The 25,758-nt window shown below is 45.0% G+C and overlaps 1 protein-coding gene across 1 annotated transcript in view; it reads right to left on the bottom strand.

Moving 5' to 3' along the window:
* Window positions 1-1,591: 1,591 nt before the first annotated feature.
* LOC311352136 (exostosin-1b-like) overlaps window positions 1,592-25,758 on the bottom strand; it is a 47,754-nt gene continuing 23,587 nt past the window's right edge. The window contains exons 2-11 of the mRNA XM_084472350.1: window positions 17,298-17,391; window positions 12,351-12,458; window positions 11,545-11,664; window positions 8,202-8,334; window positions 7,298-7,416; window positions 6,584-6,679; window positions 6,347-6,436; window positions 5,816-5,976; window positions 5,367-5,538; window positions 1,592-4,547 (exon numbers count right to left, since the gene is read on the bottom strand). Of these exons, the coding sequence (XP_084328476.1) occupies window positions 4,362-4,547; window positions 5,367-5,538; window positions 5,816-5,976; window positions 6,347-6,436; window positions 6,584-6,679; window positions 7,298-7,416; window positions 8,202-8,334; window positions 11,545-11,664; window positions 12,351-12,458; window positions 17,298-17,391 (1,279 nt within the window). The 3' untranslated portion in view covers window positions 1,592-4,361. The remainder of the gene's footprint in view (window positions 4,548-5,366; window positions 5,539-5,815; window positions 5,977-6,346; window positions 6,437-6,583; window positions 6,680-7,297; window positions 7,417-8,201; window positions 8,335-11,544; window positions 11,665-12,350; window positions 12,459-17,297; window positions 17,392-25,758) is intronic.

Genomic DNA, 25,758 nt, shown 5'->3' with positions numbered 1-25,758 from the left:
AATTCCGTTTCAGAACCATTCTTTCGTCATCGCCCCCCCCCCCCCTAATCCCCCCTAATATCTGTTATTTGTGATCCAGATTGCAGATCGCCGCATGCTGCCATTATGGGTAGATAGACAGCCGCAGAGAATCCTCCCAAACTAATTCATAAATGAGTGCTAAAAGCGCCTGCCATGGTTTCGCCTGGGATTGGATATCTTGCCTTTGCCCAGCATGATAAGTTACAAATAATAACCATCTGGTCATACGCTATCCAAGAGCAACATTATATCCATATTTACAAACAGATGTGGAAAATGTAATTGCCGCACTCTGCAGCAGCTGTAGGCCTATTGCACATCCAGGCCTACGCAATGACAATAAAGGTTTGTAGTTTCCGATTAATTAGCTTCTTCAGGCTACAAACATGTTTTTGGTTAACAGTGCAATGAGTTAGGGAACTAAATGAGGTTGGGGAAAAACCCAGACCAACCTCATCCTGCTGTAGGCGATTAAAATCATGTGAATTTACATATTGAGCCAACTTGAGATATTTTGTCTGAAAAATATGATTTATTTATAGACACCAAGTACGCATGATCAATGCCTTTAGGACTACATCTATTCAGTGATTGATTCTTGATCCTCTTACCAGCGTTTCATAGTCAGGGTCAGGGGGTGGACGTCAGTGTAGCTGCTGTAGGCGCGTAGACAGAGAGACGTCTACAGATGCCATCGCCAGATAACCGACTCATCCCTTCAAGTTCACAGTGGTTGATAATTTAAGGGTCAATAACAAGCCTTGCATTTGGGAGGTGGGTGGAAACGCATGCAAAATACAGACACGATTGCTGAATTAATTTCCATAATAAGATGGTTGAATATGTCAGTCTAAAAATGGCAAGCAGTTTAGAGGCAAAGTCTTCCTGAGAAGGGCATATAACACTGAAGAGATATAGTGTGAACAGTACTAGGGATGTGAATAACTAACTAACTAAATTTTTCATGGTCGAATAATCAGTGGGTGGTATGAACGAATAATCGATTATTCGATGTGTGCCGACATTCACAAAGTTAAAATCACTTAATATCTTAAATGCAAAAAAACTAACTTTAACAGTGATCAGTGTTTGTGTTGTATGCATATATATTAATATTTATGCTTGTGTATATTGTTTTTCTGTACATGATTAATAATAATTAAAAAAAACTAATAGTGCTACAGAACCAACATTAGTTCCGTCCGTTAATTCTTGTTTATTTGAATGGGAAAAAATGTTAACGGTCCAAATGTTAAAAATCAACTTTGACCCTCAGGAACGAATAATCTAATAATCTAATATTCTGACCATCCCTAGTGAACAGGACTATCAAACATAAGACTAATTTGACTGATTTAAAATGTTCCCATCTTGGCATTGTCATGGGGGCCATCCTAACCAAGGATGGATATTACGACTGCAGTCACTTTGTTGGTCCTAGTTTCTCTATTAACGACTCTATTAATGAATGGTAAAAACAGAAAAACAAAGACAGGTGGATTATTTCAAATGTTTTATTTCATCTGGTTTTTATTTATCAAAACCTTTTAAAAAAGTGATTTTTCCTCTATCTTTCCATCTATAAAATTAGGTCTGTAGTTAGAGTGAAGGAAGCAGGCAAAGTAAAATCCCCATAGAATTATGTCTGATACAGCGTACAAGGGTGTAATGGTACCGCTCATATTACTATACTTGTGGAGACCAGAGGGGGCTTTTGAGCCTTACAATACCTATAAAAGTTTCCTACAACAGAGAATGCAGGAATGTCAGTCACATTTATGTGTGGTAAATGATAAAGCTTAATAGCATTCCAGTGTTACATGACTTCTAGGGGTGCAGTTATGTGTAACTGGACATCAACTCAAAATAAAACAGAAGAAAAAATAAAATGAAAACAGACTTTTTCTTACAGAAAGCCAAGAACTCAAAAGTGTCTTTCCTTTAAAGGCACATTTATAATACCAACCACTATCCTAAAAGAGAAATGAAATGATAGATAGGGTGGAGATCAAATTAAATTGGTATTCTTCTCATATTGCACCAGGATCACTTCTACAGAACAATTTGGTTTCACGTGACCATGATGTTTTCTGGAATTTCACACACATCCATACAAACTCTCAATACACTCTACACACTTTCTTTCAATTAATAATTTCCTGTTCACTCACACAATATTTTTTGATTTCATAAATAACTCCCTAGAAATGATCAATTGGCACAAGTTAAGGGGTGGATGGTAGGTTATGGAGCCGGAAGAAAAAAGTAAAAGACAAATTAGACGAACTGTGGTGATGTTTGGCCACAAATTCATTGGAGCCTTCCTACGAAAACATCCATTGGCAGTTCATTGAACAACAAACCCTTTGATAAAGAATAAAAGTTGGAAAGAAATAGAAGCACATTCCAGTTTAGTCAAAAAAATAAAATACAAAAATAAACAAAACTTGATATGACATGTCTAGACCACAGGAGGAATAGACTTGAGCTACGTTGACTACACAAACAAACGAAAAATCCTTTACTCTGAGCTCAATCTTAGATTCTAAATAAAATAAATTACCAGGCATACATTAATGATGTGATGCAGTCCATGATGATATTCAGATGTTATCAAGCCATTTGACATTCTTTGTGTCATATTAACAGTACCGGACAATATTGTACCCAAATAATTTATTGAATTTGCAGGATATATTTCTTACTTTGGTGAAATTGTTTGAACCAAACTTTTTCTGAGAGCAACTGTTTAGTATGTAAAGACATCAATAGTGAGTAAATTAACAAAACATTAAAATCAAAAAGAATTTGAATTTGAAAGATAATTGTATGATCAGACTAGGCCTTTTTGCATAATTAGGAAAACTTTTAGCATTGCATATTAACATTTATGCTTGTTCAATCGGTCAGTTTAGAAGTCGTCACCACTTGACTAACATCCATAAAGCCGGTGAGTCTTACCACTGTCTAAGAGTAGGAGAGTTAAGAAAACTGATTACTGGTTTGCTCCTCAACAACTCACATTCACTCAACAAGGCATTTTAAGCAATCCTCCGTTTATCTTCAGGTTAAAAACACATTCAAGTAACACTTCAGGCTATTCATGAAGCCGTATAACATTAAACCTCAAACTGACATTTCTTTAAAAAAATAATGAACTGAAACGATGAAAGACATGATGCAGTTTAGTTAAATTATTAAACATGGGCTTGTGTGAGATGTAGGGCAATAACTGGCATCATTCACAGATTTTCCACCAAATTCATAGCATGTTTCTGTGGAACCTCTCAAACGTCTTGACATAATCAAGTACTTACTTTGAGCTCATCAAAGTGATGAATATGATTGCTGCTTATTATGTACTAATTTAGTGTTTGTTTAAAAGACAATTCTGTTGAGAATGAATGACATTTTGATTAGAAAGCGGTACAGTTAGTGTTATTTTGAATACCTAGCTAGAGTTTGAACAATTTCCTCTTCGGGAAAGAAAAGGGGACAAAAAAAACAATGGGGACAAAAGTAAAAAAACAGGGACAAAAGCAAAAGACAAGAACGAAAAAAGCATTGAAAAGCAGCAAGATCAAGGTGCTCGTTTACACAAGTCCACTATTCAGGACTCCCAAATCCCAATGAAATTAGATTTAAATTGAGGCACTGTGAAAATTCTTTGTTAATCATGATTAATTTCTGTTGCTAAGGGGGTCAGGGAGTGGGTCTGTCCTTCACCCGCCATGCTGGATTGGGTTTGAGTGAGAGTGAGAAAGAGCAAGAGAGAGAGAGAATGAATAACGCCGGCCGTTCTTTCACCATATTAAAAAAATAACTACACTCTTCCAAAATAAGCCTATCCTTTTCGTTGTGGTCGTTACTATGAATAATATCCTGCCTCCAAAAGTTTTTGCTTTGAGTCTGTGCATTTCCTTAGCAGGTGTTGAGAGCTTGTTCTTGAAAATCCATAAAATCCAACCACACAACCTTTTCTTGAAGACATTGTGACCTGGACCATTTGAAAAACGACCAACGGCCCATCGTCTCGTAGTCTGTGACTAGTCTCTCTCTATCAACATGTGGGCCTGAAGTGGCATGCAGGGTTGGCTCAGATGCTCCGTCTGGACAATATCTTGGTCTGAACAAGCCTCATCCCTGACCTCAAAGAGTTCACAATGCCAACTTACGCCCCGCAGGACACGACAGGAGAGAGAGTAGGCAGGTAGGATTAACCAGATGGGAGCCTTGACAGATTCCATCCCACCATCCTCTGCACTCATTCATCCAAAACACTGGATCTCCATGCGTTTACCCCCCACCGCTACCCAGGGGTCGAGTGGGCTTGGGTGGGGTTATAGCCGCTCGATGTCCTTGTACTTCTTGCGCAGTATGGACACCTGGTCCTTGAAGAGGACTGGATCCAGCCGCATCTGGGAGTGCACCAGGGGCATGCTGCCAAACCAGCTGGCAAACTTGTTCATGCAGGTCTGACGCTGGGCAAAGTGGTCCGGGTCGGCCCAGCGAGAGGCCCGGGACGTCTGAGGTGGAGGGAGAGGAGAACAAAGAGGAACAGTGAGAGAATTGAAGAATGATAAAGAAAAAGGGAAGGGGAGGAAATAAAATGGGAGAAAAAGGGGAGAAAAGGAACAGACGAGATGAGGGAGACAGATGGGAAAGAAGAAAAGAAGAATTGGCAAATGGAGGTGTTGAGGGGTGAACACAGGAGTCGGGAAGGAAATTGTTGAAGTCAGAAAGAGAGATTGGATGGAGTGTGGGAGAGGGAAGTAGAAAGGACGTGTGATGAAGAATGGGACAAAGGAAATGAATAACGCATTGGTGGTTATTCTGACCTTTTAGAGTCCATTGTGATTATTCATGAGTTATTTATTAAGGCCCCACCAGCAAGGAAGACATTTCCATTTTGTCAAACAGAACTGATGTTTTCTATACTTTGCTGCTAACAAATGCTGTGGTGGGTGCATAATTTGTCTGAAAGACGTCAGGGAAGGCATCAGTAGTCAAGCAGATACTCTGCACAAATACGGCTGAAGTCGGTATTACTATAACGGTCTAGTCATTTAGCAGACGCTTTAATTAAAAGTGTGTAAAGGGAAGTCTGATATTGGGGATCAAATCCAGTATAAGAGCATTGTTAGAAAAATTGCTGTCTGCAACATCAACTTTGTTTCAGAAAAGTTGGACCATTGTCGAATTGGTTGAGGATTATCGTTCCGATTCGGAACAATGAAGTCAATGAACGTTTCTGCTGAGACAGTTGATGTTGTAGGCCGCAAATTTGGTTGTTGCAGCAGAACGTGACGGTTTCTCCTTTAAGAGTGTTAGCACTTCTGTCTCACCTGTCCCATCATGGTCTCCTTGTACTGTTTCTTCTGGGTGACCTTGATGGGAGGCAGCTTGGTGACGGCCGACACCAGGAAGTTCATCAGGATGTCCTCACAGTTGGACATCTGATCCACCATGCTCTTGAGGCTGTCGGGAAGGTATGTCGTGTACAAGTAGTGGTAGTATCTGGAGTGCCATGTCGGGGATGGGGAGAGAGGGGAGAATGAATGGTCAAGAGTGTGTTTAGAGATCCACTGTACAAAACATGGCAACAGGCCCGAAAGACACTTGTTTGGAGGAATACAATTGGGCAGAATCAAATGGGACAGAAAAGAATAATGAAGAAAAAAAAAACAATAAATTAATACATTGAAACCAAAGAGAAACACCCCAGGGCAGAATGGCACCACATTTGACAATAAAAATTAATTGTTTGGACTGTATGCAAGGATTGGGGGGGTACCTGTGGTAAATAGCGGCCCCAGTGAGCACCATGGAGTAGTCGTTGGTCCACTTGGACGTGTAGCCCCAGCGCTCCTTGTTGCCGTCCCAGAAGTGACTGCGGGCCGGGTAGCCCACGAGTCGGTCGGGAAAGCTTTGCCATACGGTGAACGCAAAATCCACCTTGACAGACCAAAGGATGGGTGCATTGAGAATAGAAATGGATGAAAAGCGATTAGAAAGGAAACACCATGACAAAAATATGAACTAAAAATAAGCTGGTAATTTTGTCAGACCAGGGAACCGAGCAGAAAACTTTTAAAGAAAAACTTTTGGATAATTGGGATGAATGGGGGTCGGGGTGGGGGCTGTGGTTGGTGGAACGGAGCACCAGCATTTTCCTCCAATCCAATATAAAATGTGACTATGAATAAATACCCTCTCTTGAGTGCCATTTATCAAAGGTGTACCCCGTGATTTAAAATGGGGATCTGGCGGCAGTGGGGGGGGGGGGGGGGTGTATGTGGTGACGAGTCGTCTCAACTAGCCTCACCTCCGTGGTGGAGAGCACCGTGTCTTCGTCCAAACTGAGGACTGCGTCGGTGGGTATGGTGTCGTAGGGAAGGAACCTGCTGCTCATCACCTGCAACGTCAAGACCGTGCACAGACACAGGTGCTCAATGCGCCATATATCGGAATATCATCACCCCCCCATGAGGAACAAAACACTGGCATTGTGAGAATCTACACAGTGAAGGGGCATGGTATCTATATTGTTTACTTCTTTCACCTTATTTTCCCCCTCTATCACGATGAGAGGGACAGCAGTGGTAGGCCAGCAGTGCTTTGCAGGAAGCGGCTTGTCACAGTTCCACAGAACTATCACCTACGAAACAGAGCAAGTATGACTAAGAAACCCAGAGAAGACTTAACACATTTCATCCAAAGTAAAAAGAAAAGGAGATATAATAGGCTTGATGTACTCCTTCCATATACCTTTCCCCCCTGATCAGAAGCCAAACTTTTGACTAGTTAAATGGTTCCAAGTATAGCGCACATTGCCGAGAGTTGGAAGATCTAACATTTATGATAAAAAGATCCAACCCTTCCTTTCCTGTGAAGAGAATGCAAACAGCATGCTCCTGTGACAGCAGCAGGTCTATTTTCAAACCTGACTCACAATCCAGAGATAAACGACAGCTACACGCAGCGGAGACAGCAATAGGCAGGGCTGTGCAGTGGGGTGGGTGTGTAGCTGTGAGTGTGGATGTGTATGTGTGTCTGACAACGACAATGTATCATGAAAGTCCTCAATTTAGATTCCTGGTGCAGTTTCCCAAAACTTCTCAAACAGCAGTTTGTGAAAGCATCTTGGCACAAAAAGAAACTCAACAACAGAGAGATCACAGTCAGAAAATAAGCCATCAACCACCACATATCACCTCCCCTTGGATATTAAAAAAGACACACACACCCTCTTTCTACCGGTGTGCTATGGGATTACCTGTGCACAGTACTGAGATTTGGCGACCGCCACAAGGAGCTTGATGATTGGTTGGGACTGGGAGACGAGTGGCGTCACGGCATGGATAATGGCTGTGAACTTGGGGTATGGTTTGATACCTACAAACACACACAGACACAAAAGAATTGCTTCAGTAAAAAGACATTTATAATAATGAGGATTGAATCCATTTCACTTTGATGATTTCTTCTTTTAATCAATTATTTAAGGGAAAAAGTAATAAGCAAACAACCAATTTTTCCGCAAGCCAGCAACAAGACAAAATAGATGGGACTGTTTTCATCCCATATGATGAAGGCATCAGAGTGTTTGTGAGGTTACATCACGGCACTCATCTTACTAACCAATATCGATTATCTTTTTGTAAGACCCTGTGATGAACACACAAGACGAGTGAGCTTACTTGGTTATTCAGTTCAAGGCATTAGGCGATGCGGAGGATCAGTTCACACTCATCATACCTTAACCCAAGCAACCTGTCTGGGTGTTGACACTTGTTTATTTCAAGTGGCGTGCTTGCATCGAGTACATCTGTTGGCATATTAATGAGGCTAACAGTGTTTGTCAACAGCCCTGATGTCAACAACATGCAAGGTATCCCAATTAACCTGAGCGCACTAATTTGCACAAAAACATGCTCAGATTTTCTGTGCGGCTCTCTGTAACAAGATATTCCTGCTTATTGAATACTTTATGCAAATGTTACAAGATACACACACTTAAATGAATCTCCCTTCACAAGGCAGCGCCAGGGAATGTGCTGCCGTCACACTGGTTTCATAAGAAGATTGGAATACATACCCCTTCTAATCATGTTTAGCTGTGTGTGTGTGTGTGTGTGTGTGTGTGTGTCTGTGAGTGTGTGTGTCTGCTGGGCACTGACCGAGCTTGGCGTAATAGAAAGGGAAGTCCCCCAGGTAGGTAGAGTACTGAGGCAGGGCGAAGAGGCCCCCAGGAAGGCTGTTCCACATGAGGTTACTCCTGGAGCTCTGCCGCATCACCCGGTCCTGGATGATCTGGGAGAAGGGCAGGAGGAGGAGAGAGGCAGTCAGGCGCTGTTCGGAGGACCTCAGAGTCATCTTAAGAAAGGAAGAACTTTTGTATGGCTGGGTTGGTCCCAATACCTCCGCTTCCAATGCAGAAGGACAACATAATAGTCTCTGCTGGCTTCACTAAATCATCCGTTGGAAATATAATTTTTTTTAAATCATTATGTCTGTCCATTCGGCCGTAGAGCTTTTTGCATTAACCCACCTGTCACGATTCTAAACAATACAACAAACGTATATTTCAATCGTGTTTTGTAAATCAGTCCTATGACTTATATTTGTGGCAGGCGCAAGCACACTAAATACATATTGGCGGCAGAATCACCACTTGACAAATCGTATTGGTAATGGTTGTTGTAGTGAAGCCAGGATAGATGACTACGCTGGTTGGATCTGTATTCGTCTTTAACTTTTGCAAATAGGGGAATTGGGGTGTGAAGCTGGGAATGAAGCAGAAGCGGTGAGCATGCCGTTGCACTTTTTGCTAAAGCTTAAGTGTTAAGAATCAACAGAGAGAAAACGAACACCCAGAACACCCCTTAGAGTACACACAGCGCCTCCAGCATTTTCTTGCTCTGGTTTAACTCAGATGTACAAATTAAGGGTACACAGGGTTTCTGCTGACCAAGGCAACGGGACATGATCCACGACTTCTTCACATGTGCTCCTGGTGGACAATGGAAGCAACTGAAGAAGGTAAAGAGCCCATTTGCCGATGATACGACAGACCAGTGAGACAAGTTTTGTGAGGACACAGAAAGCATTTGAAGGTTTCCTTTGGGATGTCGACCATGATAGACTAGTCCATTTGTTCATGTTCTTATCCTCCAAATGTACACCCCCAATTGAAAAGCTAAAAATAAAAATATGCATAAGGGAGTTTGCTTGCATAAATAGATCTGGTACCAAATCAAAGCGAAAAGATGCATGTCTGATGTATGGCAATTTTTTGTTCCAATCATTGGCGCACAAATCCAATAAAAACTGTTTCCTGCTACTGCAAAGGACCCCAGTCAGGCCTATTTCAACGTCATCCATGTCAAGAGGTACATATAACTTAAATAACACACACACCCTATTGCCCTAACCCCTCCCTCCCAAATAGGTGCACTTATCCGTGCACTTTTCTCAGACCAGACACACACTGGCCGTACACTGGTACCATGGTAATGAGCTGTGACACTGCACCATTCATTTCTTCTCAAGGTATGTTTGTCGGCTGTATTTATGTACAATGTAGTGTAAGAAAAACAAAAACATGGTACAAAATTGCAGCCCATACAAACTGGGACTAAAAATAAAGCACACAAATGATCCCTTATAAACAGAAAGATTGCACCTCTACAAAATGACCAACACACATTTCTGCATTAGTGTAATGGACAATGAAAGCCTTGATGAAGCATATGTTGAAAAGAATCCTGATAAGATTTAAGGTTTACGACCAACACAGCCAATGGCCCACTGTGCTAGCCAATAGCCCACTGTGCTAGCCACTAGCCCACTGTGCTAGCCAATGGCCCACTGTGCTAGCCACTAGCCCACTGTGCTAGCCACTAGCCCACTGTGCTAGCCACTGGCCCACTGTGCTAGCCACTGGCCCACTGTGCTAGCCAGTCCCAAACCTGCTCAACAATCAATAGCACACATAGAGGGCGGGGGGGAGGGGAACACTGTACATTACACCTCTATTCCTCAGGACATCTCAAAAGGAAATCTGAAATATATGGAGCATGCTCACAGGGGCCAACTAGTTAGAAGGAGGGGATGAGCTTCCATTGTAATGCACTCTGAGCACTGATTCCAGGGATAATGAGGGGACGTAATCTGATCCGCGCCAGCCTTGAGGTGTTGCTTTACTTGGAGACTGAAAAATTGCAGTGTTCCATATGTGTGTGTGTGTATACTGTGCATCTGTGTGTGAATAGTATCCCTGCTAAATGGGGCAACAGTTTGAACAGGGATAACACTGCCATCGCTACTCTAGCTGCATTCTCTCTCTCTCTCTCTCTCTCTCTCGCCCTCTCTCTATCCCTCTCCTATCTCATGATACAAGGTCACAAATACTGATAGAGTAAACAGATCAAAGAGCAGCTCCTCGGGTGTAGCGTTACCACCCCCTCATCCCCTTATGTGCATACAGCCTCGATGGTATCCTGCTGTCCCGAATTCTCTGCAGGGAGAATAGGCTTCAGAAAGCTTCTGGCGTTAACCTCTGCTCGCCCGTATTAAATGTGTTAAGAAAGAAAAGGCATGAAAACCAGGATGTGAATTCGGTTGTGACTGTAAATGATGTTACTCTGCCTTCACTGCAAAGCCAGTATCAATCCACCTTTGGCATCAACAGCCTTTTGGTGACTGTCGTGCGCAAGTGGAACTTAATTGATGGTCAAACATTGCAACATGGCTGTGTACCAGTAAAGCCGTGCTTTCTTTTCGTGATCTAAACACACGAAGTAAAGCACGCCCACAAAATGAAGTCATCCCACTTTCAGATGCAGCGTTTTACATTAACATTTTATAAAACTGCAAAGTGGAAATTCGCCATCAGAAATGTCAACCATTCCCATCTTCCAAACCCAGTCGCCCAGCCTTTCCCCTCCCTCCCGTGCCGTCGTGGAACTCTAACCCAGAGAGCAAATCACTGTATTGCACACACCGAAAAATAGAGTGTGACAGCAACAAACCGCCAGCGGGATTGACAGCCTAACCACAGTAGGAGAAAGAATACAAATATGACTGGAAGCTGGAAGCTATTACAGTAGAGTACACCACTTAACACCCTCCTTCTCAGCTTTCACCCGGCGCGGCGGCGGTCTCTACGTGGTTAGAGGAACAGCGCCACGTACACGGCCCGCCCTTGTAACGCACATGACAAGCAGCGGGATAATGGTGATCTAAGACACACAAAGAGGCTTTGATATCAAAGCTGGGATGGATTCTGTACGTGTGCGTTATCATACCGTCCTCATCGCCGCTTCACACCGAGTTGTTAGTGTGAGGGTGGTGTGTGTGTGTGTGTGTGTGCGTACGCGCATGGGTGTCAGCACGTGTGTTTTTCTGTGCGTGCTTGCGTGTCTGTATGTGTGTCAGCAGCACACGTGTGTATGTGTGTGTGTCTGTGCACGTGTGTGTGTGTGTGTGTGCGTGCGTGCGTTTGTGTGTGTGTGGGCGTACCTCCAGCGTGGTGAGCACTATCCTCTCCACAGAGTTGAAGTAGGCCTCCCAGAGGAGCTGCGTCTGCTGCCTGAGCGAGAGGATCTTATCCTGGTGGATGGAGCGCACCGTGGACGGGATCTGAGGGGGGGGAGAGGGGGGGGTTATAAGTAGTAAGTAGGAACCAGGAAGAAAAGAGAGAAGGAAAAAGGCATCGGGAAGAGCACGCAATGAGACATGACCCATCGCAGTCTGCCTGGACCCTTTCCAACATTCCTACAGGGCCACTCTCGACTCGGAGTGTGTTCAGGCCTGGTTCGCTCACACACTCGCCATAAGGATGCCTTTACATTGAAGTCCTTCTCCCATATGTTAATGTCATGCTCAACGTGGGTGGGAATAGAGAGCAGTGTGTAATTAATCCTTGAGGATTATATATGTGTGATATGTGAGATATTGAGAATATTGGGGTCAGACTTGGGTTTAAGGAGTTTTCAAAAAAAAATATATATACAGTATATATAAATTAAAAAAAGAATATAGTCGACTAATAGTGATTTGTCTGTATTTGTCATGTGTGGTTTGTGATTGTGCTGCTTTCATGACTCTCTTGTCCAAACCATCGATAGATATAATTAACTATCTATCCATCTAGAAATATCTGAGTGAGGTGAGAGTGAGATTAACATGCAGGGAAACTAATACAACTCACTTTTGCAAAAATAATAAAACTGTCAATAATATGAAATACTAAAATGTCCAGTTATAACGATTTCATTACAATAATACGAGCAATCAGGCGTCATTAGGTTCCTTCCTCCGGTTACCTGCAGCAGCAGCCTCTCGTCCCCGATCACGGCTGCCGTGTTCCAGTCGATGATCTCTGAGAAGGGCAGCTCCCAGCCGTTACTCAGCATCACAGGGACGCACGCCGCCTGCACGGGGAGAGGGAGCGCACACACACACACACACACGTTAGCCACACTGAGCATCAAAGAGTTGCGTCGCCTTGCCTCACGTTTCCTGGAGGAGCGAATAGGAGATGTAGAATAAACAGCTTTGAGTGCATTGTCGTGTCGAAACAATCCCTTGTGGATACAGTACATGTTCAGTCATTTAACGGTCCGATGTTTCCATTGGCCCACTTCCAAGCGAACTCCCCTGAAGCTTCGATGACAGCACCAATCCTCCAAATGTTGTCTTTTTAATTGTCCTTGTATAAAACATACTGTTTACTAACTACAACTACTACATTATTTAATTCAATCGACAAGCAAACGTGTACTTTTCTTGGAGTACATGTCTATTTGCAGTGTAGCAGCCCTCATTCATCAGAGTGGGAGCGTTTCCTTACGGATCGACGCAAATACACCGACACGTGCGAGCGCGCCCGGCCTAGCAGTGGTGGGGTTATTAAGCAATAAAGTGCAAAATCATCAATAACATCCCATAATGTGCCGTTCCAGGACACCTGCAGTCGGTGATACGACCACGGAGGCGTGCCATCGTTTAATGAGGAAGCCATCTGTTCCCATTGTAAACACCATCTCTTGCACTTTATCGTGAAGGAGTGACCGTCACACTTCCTGGGAGGTGATTTCTCTCTCTTCCCTCCCCCACCCCTACCCCCCAACTCTCTCTCTCTCTCTCGCCCTCAATAATGCAGTAAATACAAGCAGCACTGCCTGAAGGTATGAAAGGCCATTTCCCTTCGGAGGAGCACAACAACAGGTTCAGATCTTTTTAATGCGTTTCCATCCACTGCCACAGCTGCCTCCGCAGCACCATGTTGGTTGATCAGCCGTCACAATGACTCGGCCCGGTCAACAAGGATTCATAAAAGTCTGAGTTACAGCCAAGTGAAATGAGTTTGGCGAACTCATTAGGACATGGAAAACCGAAAGAGCTTGTGATCCCGCACCCACCAAAACACACACAATGTGTGTCACAATGTGGTGGCTGCATGCATGCAAGTATTCAGTTCCCATGTCGCAGTTTCCCCCATTCAGCAAGTCCACTGTAATCTGTTAAGCCGGGTACCATTAACTGATTGGCCTGGGCCCTCCCACCCAAACACAGTCCCCATGGTGGTTCTGTCATGGTCTAATCCACTCCGTATCGCTAGCTAAGGCACATTCTGCTCATAGCCTGATCCCTCCTTCCGTGGACGCCGGCTCCCAGACAGCAATCATTTCTATACCCGGCCCGTGTTTTCAACCACACACACACACACACACACACACACACACACACACACACACACACACCCCTTGTTCGTATTGTTGAGCAGGAGACTGTGAATGTCGGGGTGCCTGCAGGCATGTTCCAAATCAGGCCGATGGCAAACAAGCTTCAATCAGAACGAACGCGGCCTATCATTTTCTTTTGCTTCAAATTGATGAAGCATCTTCACGCGTCTGGAGACAACCTGACCAGCAGAAACCCAGACAACGCATTACAGCTAACCGTTCCATCTCGGAAATAGAAGAAGACTGATAACTAAAACATCGGCATCGTCTTCCCACTTCACCCTCCCTGCCCAACGGCGAAAGCAAACTCGTCCAGCACTGGTAAACTGAACTTTCCCAGTTTTTCAGGATCGAAGATTAGCTGCCACACATCACTGCCGTTAGATTGAGTCACGTGGTCTGGATTGATGCAGCGCAGCACACAAATTGCAACACAACACAATAACCAAATTTGGCACAAATGCAAAACCCTAATAAGCTCCATGCCTTATCAGACTGATCCACGCAGCGCCTCAATGCTAGTGCGACCTTATCCGATCTCCCAGTTAGCGATTCCGATCGCTTTTATGGAGCTTTCGGGAAAAACGAATTACATCCGTTACTCAGAAGGTGTAATTTTGGGTTTTATTGGCCTCTTAACGGCCAACAGTAATGGAATGGAAATTACACCAATATGGGCTACAGATAGTGGCTTGATAAAGGGAACTTAATACATTTAACAGGCGGTACTTGACACACAGAGCAAGCCAGCGAACCGCGCTGTTTCCCCTGGAATTCAAACACTGAGATTAAAAGAAATGCTGTGTTTGGTTCAGAGAGTTCCAGGAAGGATGGGGGCATGTTAAGATCTACGGCGACTGAGCGTTATTATAATGAGCGACATGTAACATATGAAATGCGCCACACACCGTGGCATTAAACTGTGACGCTAACCCTCACTCAGATGATCATGATTAACCGCTGCTCATACAATGCGATGCGCTATACAATATTTGTCCGGTAAGACAAACCATCTCTCGGACGTGATCATCAAAATCAATCGACTTTCCGGAAGGAGCTCACATCCACATTCACACACACCTGTGCTTTATACAAGTGTTTGAGAAGCTTAAACCTCTCAGTCAGCGCTGCCCAGGCAGAGCTCCACACAACTACAAACCTCTTCATGAGTATACCTTCAGGCACCACAGTGTCACAAAAAGAACGTTAACTACGATGATTCAAAGTGGAAAATTCAGGTAATGTTTTGGAAAGACAAAAACATTTGTTGGACTTTACTGCTGTTTTATTTAAAATATGGTCTTATTTTAGTGACAGTGACATAATGGCATAGATTACCATGTTCACGGTTATTCAAGAAATATGCATATACAATTATTATATTATACTAAAGAAACAAAAAAAGAAATGTTTTGGTTCACTGGCTCTTTAACAGAACCCCAACACATTCAATGGATACAGTAAATGTGACCTGAATGTGATTCAAGTGGCTTGCCCCACAGCACAGAGCCCTGTTGTACGCTGCTGTCACCTGTCACCTACTCTGGCCGGGGGGCTGCAATTCAAACTAGTATTTAAAGACGCTGTTTCCAGTTCGCAGTGAACAAAATGCTTACAGCCAACGCATTGTATGTGTGTGTGTGTGTGTGTGTGTGTGTGTGTGTGTGTGTGTGTGTGTGTGTGGTTTTGCACCACGTCGCTTTGCAAACGTGCACCCTGTGGCATTGGGTGCTACTAAATGTTAATTGCTCTTTAAAAAAGGTGACACAATCTGCTGGGTGAAAGGGAAAACAAGCATGTGCATGGCTGTTGAGTAGCAGTTTGCTGATGACCTCAAAAGGGAAACACAAAGGGAAACACATCTACCGTTTTGAGACTTCCAAAATGGCAAACAGGTTGCCCTCCTGGTCATGAACCATTCCATCATCCACCCAACATATATTAATGAAACAGGGTTAACATACTATACTCTCACACACACACACACACACACACACACACACACACACACACACACACACACACACACACACACACACACACACACACACACACACACACACACACACACACACACACACACACACACACTAAAACGGTGCATTCTTGGATCTGGGGCTGTCTAAACGATTGTTATTCTTCTCCGATGAAGTGTGGGAAAAAACTGGGAGACGCAGAGTAGAGCAGAGAATGAAAGCTGGGGTGTGGGGGGGCCAACAGCTGACGGACAGGGGAGAAAATCAGGCCGGCAGATACAGAGCAGGAGTGGGGATTTGCACTCAGGGAGGGAGGGGAGGGAAACGAGGAGCGGGATGAAGGGACGAAGATGAGACTGGAAGAAAACGGAGCAATGAGCAAACAGGGATGAGGAGGTGTCTGTATATGTGAGTGTGTGTGCGCGTGTGTGTGTGTGACTGTCTGTGTCAGTGTGTGTGTGTGTGATTGTGTCAGTGTGTGTGTGTGTGTGTGTGTGTCTGTGTCAGTGGGTGTGACTGTGACTGTCAGAGTGTGTGTGTGACACACTGTGTGTGTGTGTGTGTGTGTGTGTGTGTGTGTGTGTGTGTGTGACTGTGTGTGTGTGTGCGTGTGCATGCGTGCGTGTGTGAGTGTGTGCGTGTATGTATGTGACTGTCTATGTGAGTGTGTATGTATGTGACTGTGATTGTGTGTGCGCGTATGAGGGAGTCAGAAGAAGAAGCCAGCTGTAAGACACTGAGTCAGCAGCAGCTGCATTAACACTGGCTGCATAATTACAACAGTCCTGGTCGGGGTAAGGAGGGGGCGGTCCCGCCAGCATCACTTCTACCATCCAACAAAACAGATTAATGGTCTCATTGTCCGCTCATCGCAGCCTACTCGCAATTGATTTTTTCCATGTATACTGTACATTCTTTATTGAACTCTTGCTCCGCTCTGAGGTAACGTGGAGCCTGTGCCAGCCAAGACCTTAAGTCGTTAGCATTGAGGGAGGAGAAGATGTGTGAACCATGTTCGAAGGCTTTGGGCCCTCTGGAACACCGTTAGAGACGATGGGCCTGACGGACCGGCTAGGAGGTCCTTCGTCTCCTGGCCCATACACATAAGACTTATTTGTTTTGGTACAGTAATGTACTGTACATACAGAAAACATGAATTACCAAAAACATACTTAACATCATATATCCATATGACTGTTATGCCACTTCGAGAAAGCTCTAAATTCTGCTTCTTAAGCATTATCTATAGATGAACTAAGACTTGCATTCCAGAAACGATAATTGTGAAAGATAATGTCGACCGCTAGTAAAAGAGGATCTTCAGAAACATGAAGTGGGAGCCCTCTCTCTTGCTCTCTCCCTCTGTGACCTCACCCCCCTCATCCGTTACACATCAAACCGAGTAGAAACAGGTGAACTACGTCGCAGGGGCCCAGGCGAAACGGCAGGGAATACGGCTCGGTCGTTCCAGAGTAAGACACACAAAAGAGCTACAAAACCCCCAAAAGAACTACAAAATCAAAAAAAGAACTACAATTCCCTGACCCACCTGCAATGCCTCCAGGAAGCGGAAGGATCCCAGCCGTCGCCCCCGTGGCACCAGGCAGAAGGTGGAGTTGTAGAGCATCTCTCGGTAGTCATACCTACAGGGAGGAGGAGACCACTGCATGTTAGGAGCCAATCACATGTGTTGATCCATGCCACAAATTAACACACACACACACACAGAAAATAGTAAATGGACTGCATTTACACAGCGCTTCTCTAACCAGTGGCCACTCAATGCACTCTACAATATTGCCTAACAGCCGGGGATCGAGCTAGCAACCTTCCGGTTACCAGCCAACCCGCTCTACCTCCTGAACTAAATGCCAGCCATACAGTCTAATGGAACTTCAGCATTGTCCTTGTATGTACTTCGGCCACCGTTGAGGATGAGCCCCAAGGCCTCAACGGGTTCCCTATGTGAAATAAAGGTTCAATAAATCCTACAGGGCCTTTGGAATCCTGGAACATGAAAGTGGAACCAGAGATGAGCAGGCTGAGAAAACAGGCCGACCTCATCACAAACCTGTAGTTTACGGTTTCCATTGAAAAAGCGTGAGTCATTGGTGTGGGCGTCGCTTCCTTGATGTTGTTATTGTGGTTTATGAACTCTGCCCGTGTTGTCCTAGCTGTTGTGATATTGTATATGTAGGGGTTGTGTTCACAGTGAAAGAGGAGGCTGAAGCAGTCGATAACGCAGACGAACATAAAGAGTCGATGAAAATGACTATAGGCCGCAACATGGAAACATTACCCTGGTCAATAAAGAAGGCCAAACACAAGCTACCGCATGTATTAAAAACATGAAATATACAGAGATAGAGCTTGGGCTTATTCTAATGGTAAACTAGATGGCAGCTTTTAAATGTTTTACAATTATAAAATCTCAACACGTACAAAGGAGACTGAGGCAAATGTTTAGCCGAGACCAGATTTCGGGTTAAGATGCCATGTTTTTGGCAGTGAAAGAATGGGAGGGATTTTGACAATCAGAGCAAAACGGCATCTGTAAGTGTTTGTGGCATCAGCCTTTATGTCTATTTCCGTTTATTCAACCCTTGCATGAGAAATGTTTTGTGAGAAGGGTTTTGTTCTCGCCTTCAATAGACGGTCCGACATGTTATGTCTGCAAAATAGTGTTGAATGGATGACACACACACACACACACACACACACACACACACACACACACACACACACACACACACACACACACACACACACACACACACACACACACACACACACACACACACACACACACACACACACACACTTCCCCAGACTTTTTATTTATTAAGTCTTGTTTTGTCAGACACATAAATACATCAACATAACCGCCTACATTACAGAGTCACGTTAAAACATATCCATCCCTCAGACAATCCATTAGAAACGTACGCATGCACAACAAAACACTGTCAACCCGTTGTGAACACGCTGATTTGTTACTCTCCACCACAACCAACACTCTCTGAAAGACAAAATGCCTTCTCTGAAAAAAGGGGTTACTTTCAGCAAGAAACTCCATAGGCTTAATTCCCCACTCTCCTTGCCTCCTCCTCCTCAGCTGGCCAGCTTTAAACCCCTTGCACTCTCTAACCTGCACATCTCCACATCTCTCCTCGCCTCTCCGGCCTTCCAATCTAAGCCTCAGTCAGCACTCGGCGGGATTAAGGAGCTGCTTGGAATTCCTCCTGTGTTACCACTACAGTAGTCTGTGTATGTGTCTCCCTGTGTATGGAGCCCACAGATACACACCACCCGGGGAGGGGGGGGCTGTGTGTGTGTGCGCAAAATGATTTCTTATGTGGCTAGGAATGCAGCATGTGTGTATTTTATTTTATTCATCAGTGTTTGACTTATAGCTGCAAAGTGCAAAGCATGCAGATACGGGCATGTGGGCACATCCGGATGATAGTCAAATTCTGATGTAAATGTGTGTGAGAGTAAGTAGCGAGTTCTGTGCTAGCAATCTGACGGCCCCAAAGCATCTTGCCTGCTGCCTTCCACCATTGAGGAATTTGCTTGTGGATATCATCCATGCACATAGACTTTACTGAACAGGGCCAATATATTTATTGGCGTTACTTTATCATGTTCGTCATATTTCAATCATATTCTGCCAATTAATACATCGGCAGAATATGCATATGGGGCTGCTAGGCAACCAAAGTAAACAAAGTATCCTACTGCTTCCCCATCTCTGGTTGTATCCAGAAGCTACACCAGAAGGTTTGGACGAGTGACCGCGTCTGTGTGATGCAGACCTACAGGCCAGGCTGGAGTCTATTCATAACTCAGCGCTTCTCCAAACCCATTTCCCTTCCCCGCTCACCAAGCACCTCTGTTTATGATAACTCAATCACCGCGACTGGAGAGAAACGGCCCTCCACTTCTCAGAGAGATAATGCAGCGTATGTAATTACAAATGCATGCTGAGCGAGCAAGAGCACACACACCATGATTAACACACACACCATGATGAACACACACACCATGATGAACACATGCACAGACGGTACAAATACACACGCACTATGATGAACACACACACACACCTGAGAATGCCAGCGCATAATTCTTTGCAGTTAAGTGACCAAGGTAATAACCTCAATCTCTGGTCCCGGGAATCACCTGATGTGGTCCATACTAAGTGGCCATGAGTATCCCCAGCTCCAGCCCACTTTGGTGGCTGAGAGGCAGCCTAGCAATCGAGGCGCTGCGGAGAACACTGAGTGGTGGGGGAATAAAATAATGCAAAGATGCTCTCATCCGTTTTAGATGTTTTCTGAAGCCCACTCCGTTTTACACAGTGATTTGCTGCATCTCCAGTTTGTTTTAGATTTTCAGTAAGGCATCAATTCCGGTATAATGTAAGGGGAGTAGATCTGTTAGCTGCTGTTAAAACAACTAACTAGCATCTAGAGATCCCCAGACATTTGCTAGGCGGCTAGATCTCTGATTGTCTTGTCATCACGAGAATACTGAAAGGGTGACTCGGGACAAATACGTTTGTTTCAAAACCTCCTCTGCTGTACCTCCTCCGTTGTCACTTTCTGACCCGTTCAAATGTGAGCCCGTCATTTGGCGGGTGCTTTTATTATTTTACACAGAGGAAGTGTGTGACAAAATCAACACAAAATAAGGCCTCGCTGTGGAAGGATGTAATTTGCCCTTCTCCGAAACAAAACGCAAATGGCTGACACATTGCACTGAACGGACATAAAAAGGGAGAATGTTAAGCTTTGGAACCTCCATTTATCTTAAGTGATTCCTGAAGAACAGCCAGAAACCACTAACAACCAACCCCAGTCGGGGAACACAACCGACTCAGGTAATGTCAGAGATGACTCACGGCGACACACAAGCCTCAAAGCTGTCGTGCAACGTTAAGCAACCTCTTAAAGTAATCCCGGACACGCATCCACACAAAAGGCCCACCCGTCAAACGCAGTAAAGAGGGGCGGGATTAGGGCGAGGTCGCCGTTATCGCAGCACTTTAAGCGCCACACGCGCTCCCACTAAAAGGCCGTCTCCGCAGCCATCAGCGAGTCCATTACATCATCACCATCTGACTCAAGTGGCCGTGACAGCCTATCGCAATGCAGAACCGGGTGAATAATCCAGTTGTTGCATGCATGCGTACGTGTACGTGTACGTGTGTGTGTGTGTGTGTGTGTGTGTGTGTGTGTGTACGTGTACGTGTACGTGTGTGTTGCGCACATTATACATTATAAAAGCGGCCGTTGTACCCGAGTGCCATTACGATCGCAAAGTACAGGTCTGTATGGGAGACCGTGGTCCTCCATTGCACGACAGAGCCCTGCCAGTGGGAGGCCGAGAGGACCAGATGTTCGCCTCCACGCATACCTCAGCGCCGGGCCTGGCTGCGCCAGATGGCCGCCGTGGGAAGAGTGCGGGCTGGCAGTCGGCTGCGTTGCGCAAGCTCGCAGCTAAGGAGGCGAATCCTCCCGAAAAGCTTCGGTTGGCAGAAACAGACCGATGTCTTGCCCCTGGTCGCCGCCGCCATCGTCGCTCACTTTTAATGGCCGCCTGCGGCCCTGAGGTCGCCCCGGACGAGTCATCGGGTGCCGATGCATGAGCCGACGAGCACTCACGTTTACTCTGAGACAAGCTTAAATGTTTAATGTGTCATACAAGTCTGCCCCCGTTGTCGACCCGGGGAGGGAGGGAGGGAGGGAGGGAGGGAGGTAGGGAGGCGGAGAGAGAGACGGATAGAGAGGGAGAGAGAGACGGGGGGGAGACGGACAGAGGGAGAGAGAGAGACGGGGGGGAAGACAGAGAGAGAGAGAGAGCGAGACAGAGAGAGTGAGTCAATCAAACCACTTGGGCTGTGCGGTTGTAAACCGAACGCTCGTGTGTGTGTGGAAGAGGAAATGCTTTTACAGGACAGTGAAAGGTCAGTGAGTCAACCGCTAGATAAGATTAGGAGGAGATTAGCTGTATGTCGTGTTGAACACTAGGCAGGGTGCTTTTGTGAAGTACGAGGTTGAAGGAGGAAAGCAAAGAGTACAATCAGGCTTGGACGTTTAGTAATAGCAGGACTAGGACTTGGGCCAAGGATACACAAGCAATAGAAATGAGCAACAACCATATAAACAGTTACAGCTTGTATAAATAGCCTAAGCATTTTAGTACTTAGGTATTAAAGGGGGCAAGTTCAAAAGGAAGTTAGATGAAGGGGAGAAGTACTGTTAAAGACCACCGAATAGTGTATATCCCTGAACCGCACAACACGTGGAAAGCAAGTGCATGTCCAAGTGCTCCTTCCTGCTAGTGGTACGGGCCGAACGCCTGCGGTGGAAGTGCAACACGTTCAGTGGGGTTTTGACTCGGGCCAGGGCTTCAATCAGCAGCACCACAGTGTTGACACTTGGCCACCAAACAGTCACTGTCGGTTAGGAGTAACCGGCGCTCAAGAGACAACGCGGCTTGTGTCCGATGGCGAAATAAATCATCAAAAAGCAAATGGTTTATAGCTACTAGTCTATAGTGATACAATACAATACAATTTCAATAGTGTGAGAAAGAAAAAACGATCAAACTATTGATCGTTTTAATTACCTAAAAAGACTAGGAATTACCATGCTGGATTTAAACACTTCTGTTTAACACTTAATGACCTTCCACTGTTCTTCATTGATAAATACTCCAATATCGATACAATGAAAAACACTCAAATATTGTAAATAAGTACGGAACCGTGTTTGTGTAACAAACCCAGCTGCTAGATTCGGTGGTCCAGTCTCTCATCGAAATATATTGAACATGTTTTATATTGATATTGATCAAAAGTCTATCACAATACGATAATTGATTGTTTTGTTGCCCAGGCCTAAGCAGAAGGCCAGGAGTCAGACAACAGCCTACGTTATTTGTCTTCAGTATTGTGGGTGGGTCAGGTCTGTATTACATAACAAATCAGGATGTATTCATTTGCATATTTGTGTCGGTTATACAGACTGTGACATAAAGTTAAGTAGCTTCTTTTGACGGTAACAGTACAATAAGACACATTAAACACGTCCATTCCATAGGGGACAGGGTAAAGAAGGCATTCAGAGTGTCAAGTAGTTGTAGCCTCAAGCGTAAGTGATACAAGTGTATAGAAAGGTGAAACCAATTTTATAGACGCACAATTCATAAGGCAATTTGAAGCTCCACACGCAACATATACAAGCTGCATAAATTTTTCATTAGTGCAAACCGAGTGATTTGCTTAAATAAGGGGCAAAAAGGAAAACAAAAGGTGAGCACACCTCAACAATGTGGAACCAAAGGCCGTCCTTCATTTTGAGCCAAGCGACCTCTATGAATCAAAGAAGGACGGTGGGCCAGCTTCTCCCCTCGCCTGATCTACAATTCAACCGTGAGGAGCCAACGGTGATAGTTCATACCACACTTTTTGTTGCGGCTGCAAATATGCAGACATTTTTTTCAGGTCAGCAAAGAGGTTGAACTTATTTCAGGAATGTATCTGTGATATTTCTGACACACACACACACACACACACACACACACACACACACACACACACACACACACACACACACACACACACACACACACACACACACACACACACACAGGTAGAGTCGTGAACAACATTAGAGGACTCCACAAAAATAGGCATCACTTCAGAGAGAGGGGTGGGGGGGAAAAAGAGGAAAAAAAAGGATGCCAACCCAAGCCAGCTTTGGCGTTTGTCCCTTCTCCCCGCTCTAATCCCGTACGACTTCATATCTCATTTACCGCTTCCTCTCTTCCTCTGTCGGAGCCCCACTGATTGGCAGCGGCTCTTTTTCAGGACGGCCAGTTTGAGCCAAAGGAATTCCAACCTCAAAGCCGCCAAGGGACATTGAGTGACACCCGCTGAGAGAGCATGTGAGGAGAGCGGTGGTAGGGAGTATGGGGGGAGGGGGGGGGGAGGGGTTCAGGGGCCACACGCAATTCGACAAGATGTCCACAGATCTCTCCAACCCCCCCCCCAGACCCTCCCCCTGACAGGCGGCACATTAAAACACAAGTGCCCTCACAGCATGCGTCGGAGGGGGGCGGGGGGGGGTCCTGTCTTCTCATGGTACTACACACCTTCAGCCCATCTTTCTCACTGCCCCCCGACACCCAGAGCGAGCAAGGCATTACCATAAACACAGAGACAGGCGGCTGTAGGGGAAACCACAACATGGTTTCACTAACTATCTCTCTCCCTCACTCTCTCCTCTGTGTCCCGCAAAGACGCAAAGACACCCATCCATCATCAACATGCAAGCCATTTTTTGAGCATGCACACGAATGTGGGTCTTTTCTCCAAAACGATTAGCCTCCGCTACGTCTCGGGCAATCAAGCACAGTGCCAGTTAATTGGTTTAATGGGAGTCCCGTGCTACACATGGGCTAATCAACCCGAATCACATGCGCTACAAGGGGGAGCCAAAAGTGTACGCAGGGGGACATTGGGAAACATTTGATTGAGCCTTTTTTTTGAATCTCACTAAAAGGTTTCTGAAACAAGTCACCCACGGCAAGCGGTTTGACACTGGAGTGTGTATGTGTGCAACGCGTACAATACAAATAAGAAATGGAAATAACAAATGTCAATGGTTTTGACATAAAAGTGACCAGAGATTCAACAGTAAGGGTGAAAGTGGGAGATAGCTGTGGAATTACAAGCAAACATTGTTTTTGAGTGACCTTTACATGGCGACTACTACTTAGACTAGTACTAGTACCGTTTTGAGGTAGCTAGTTCATCTTTAATACCTGACAGATGCGTCAATGATGGCGACTGTCCATGTCGCGAGTGTTGGCGGTGGCTTGATAAACACTGTGGGGAAAAGAAACTGTAGGCCAAGCTTACTCTGGCGGCCAGTTGATTGCATGGTCTGACATTTCCATCTGAGGGACTGATTTTCATTAGATACCAATGTCCCTCAGACAAAGACCAGATTAGACAAAGGGTGTGGTTGTGGGGGCCGTTAAATTCAGAGAATGAACCAGCAACTCAGAACGTTTTGGCAACCGATTTGATGGCTGGGGGCGGGTGGGAAGAAATCTTATTTCAGCGATTGTTCCAGCTTGTCCTTTAGCTGTGTGTCCAAAGTCTGCTATAATGGATATGGCCCGGGGTGGGTCACCCACTGGAAACGTTTACCATGGAGGAAAAGTCAAACAAGAAATCAGCAGTGAATGACTTCAGAGCTCATCTTGATAAACGGGGGCCAAATGACGATGTTTCTCCATTTCCCCTTCATTCAGTGTCGGAATGACTCACGACCGATGACAATTTCAGGACTTTTTAAAGACTCCTTTGTATGCAACACTGACATGACCGCTGCACAATTCCCTTCAATGTTTCCCTTAAAATCTTTGACTAAAAAACACTTTTAGGTTAATGTTTTTTAACTTTAACTTTTAGGTTTAAGTTATGTTTGATGTCTTTTAAGTCAATAACTTGAACAAACATCACACATAATATCAGGGTTAGTGTCATAAATATAATATAAAAAGAATAGTTTGACTAAAAGACACATTTAGTCATACTCTCCCTCCTTCCGTGGATCTGCGCTCCCTCTCAATGAGTCTTTTGTGGACACACAGAGGATGATCCAAGTAGCGAGGCCTTCTGGTTTCCACTGACCTTTCCCCGTGGACCAAGGGGACCCTTTCCTTCGCACATCTTTGCCGAGCCAGTTCAAAGGGGGAACCTCATGAAACATTTACAGACACGAGTAGAGGGGGGGGGGGGGGGGGGGGTCGACCTCACCGCACGACCCCGGGTTAATTCACCTAATTACTGAGCGCTTCTAGGGCTTTTCCACGGGGCTCAATCACTTTTCCTTCTCGTTCAGTGAAAAGGCTGCCATGGATTTGAATCCAATGAGCGCGCGCACACACACACACACACACACACACACACACACACACACACACACACACAC

This window comes from Micromesistius poutassou (assembly GCF_964030765.1).
Source record: "Micromesistius poutassou genome assembly, chromosome: 8".
Lineage (NCBI taxonomy): Eukaryota > Metazoa > Chordata > Actinopteri > Gadiformes > Gadidae > Micromesistius > Micromesistius poutassou.
The sequence above is the reverse complement of the archived record's forward strand: the minus strand, read 5'-3'. Positions and strand labels throughout refer to the sequence as shown.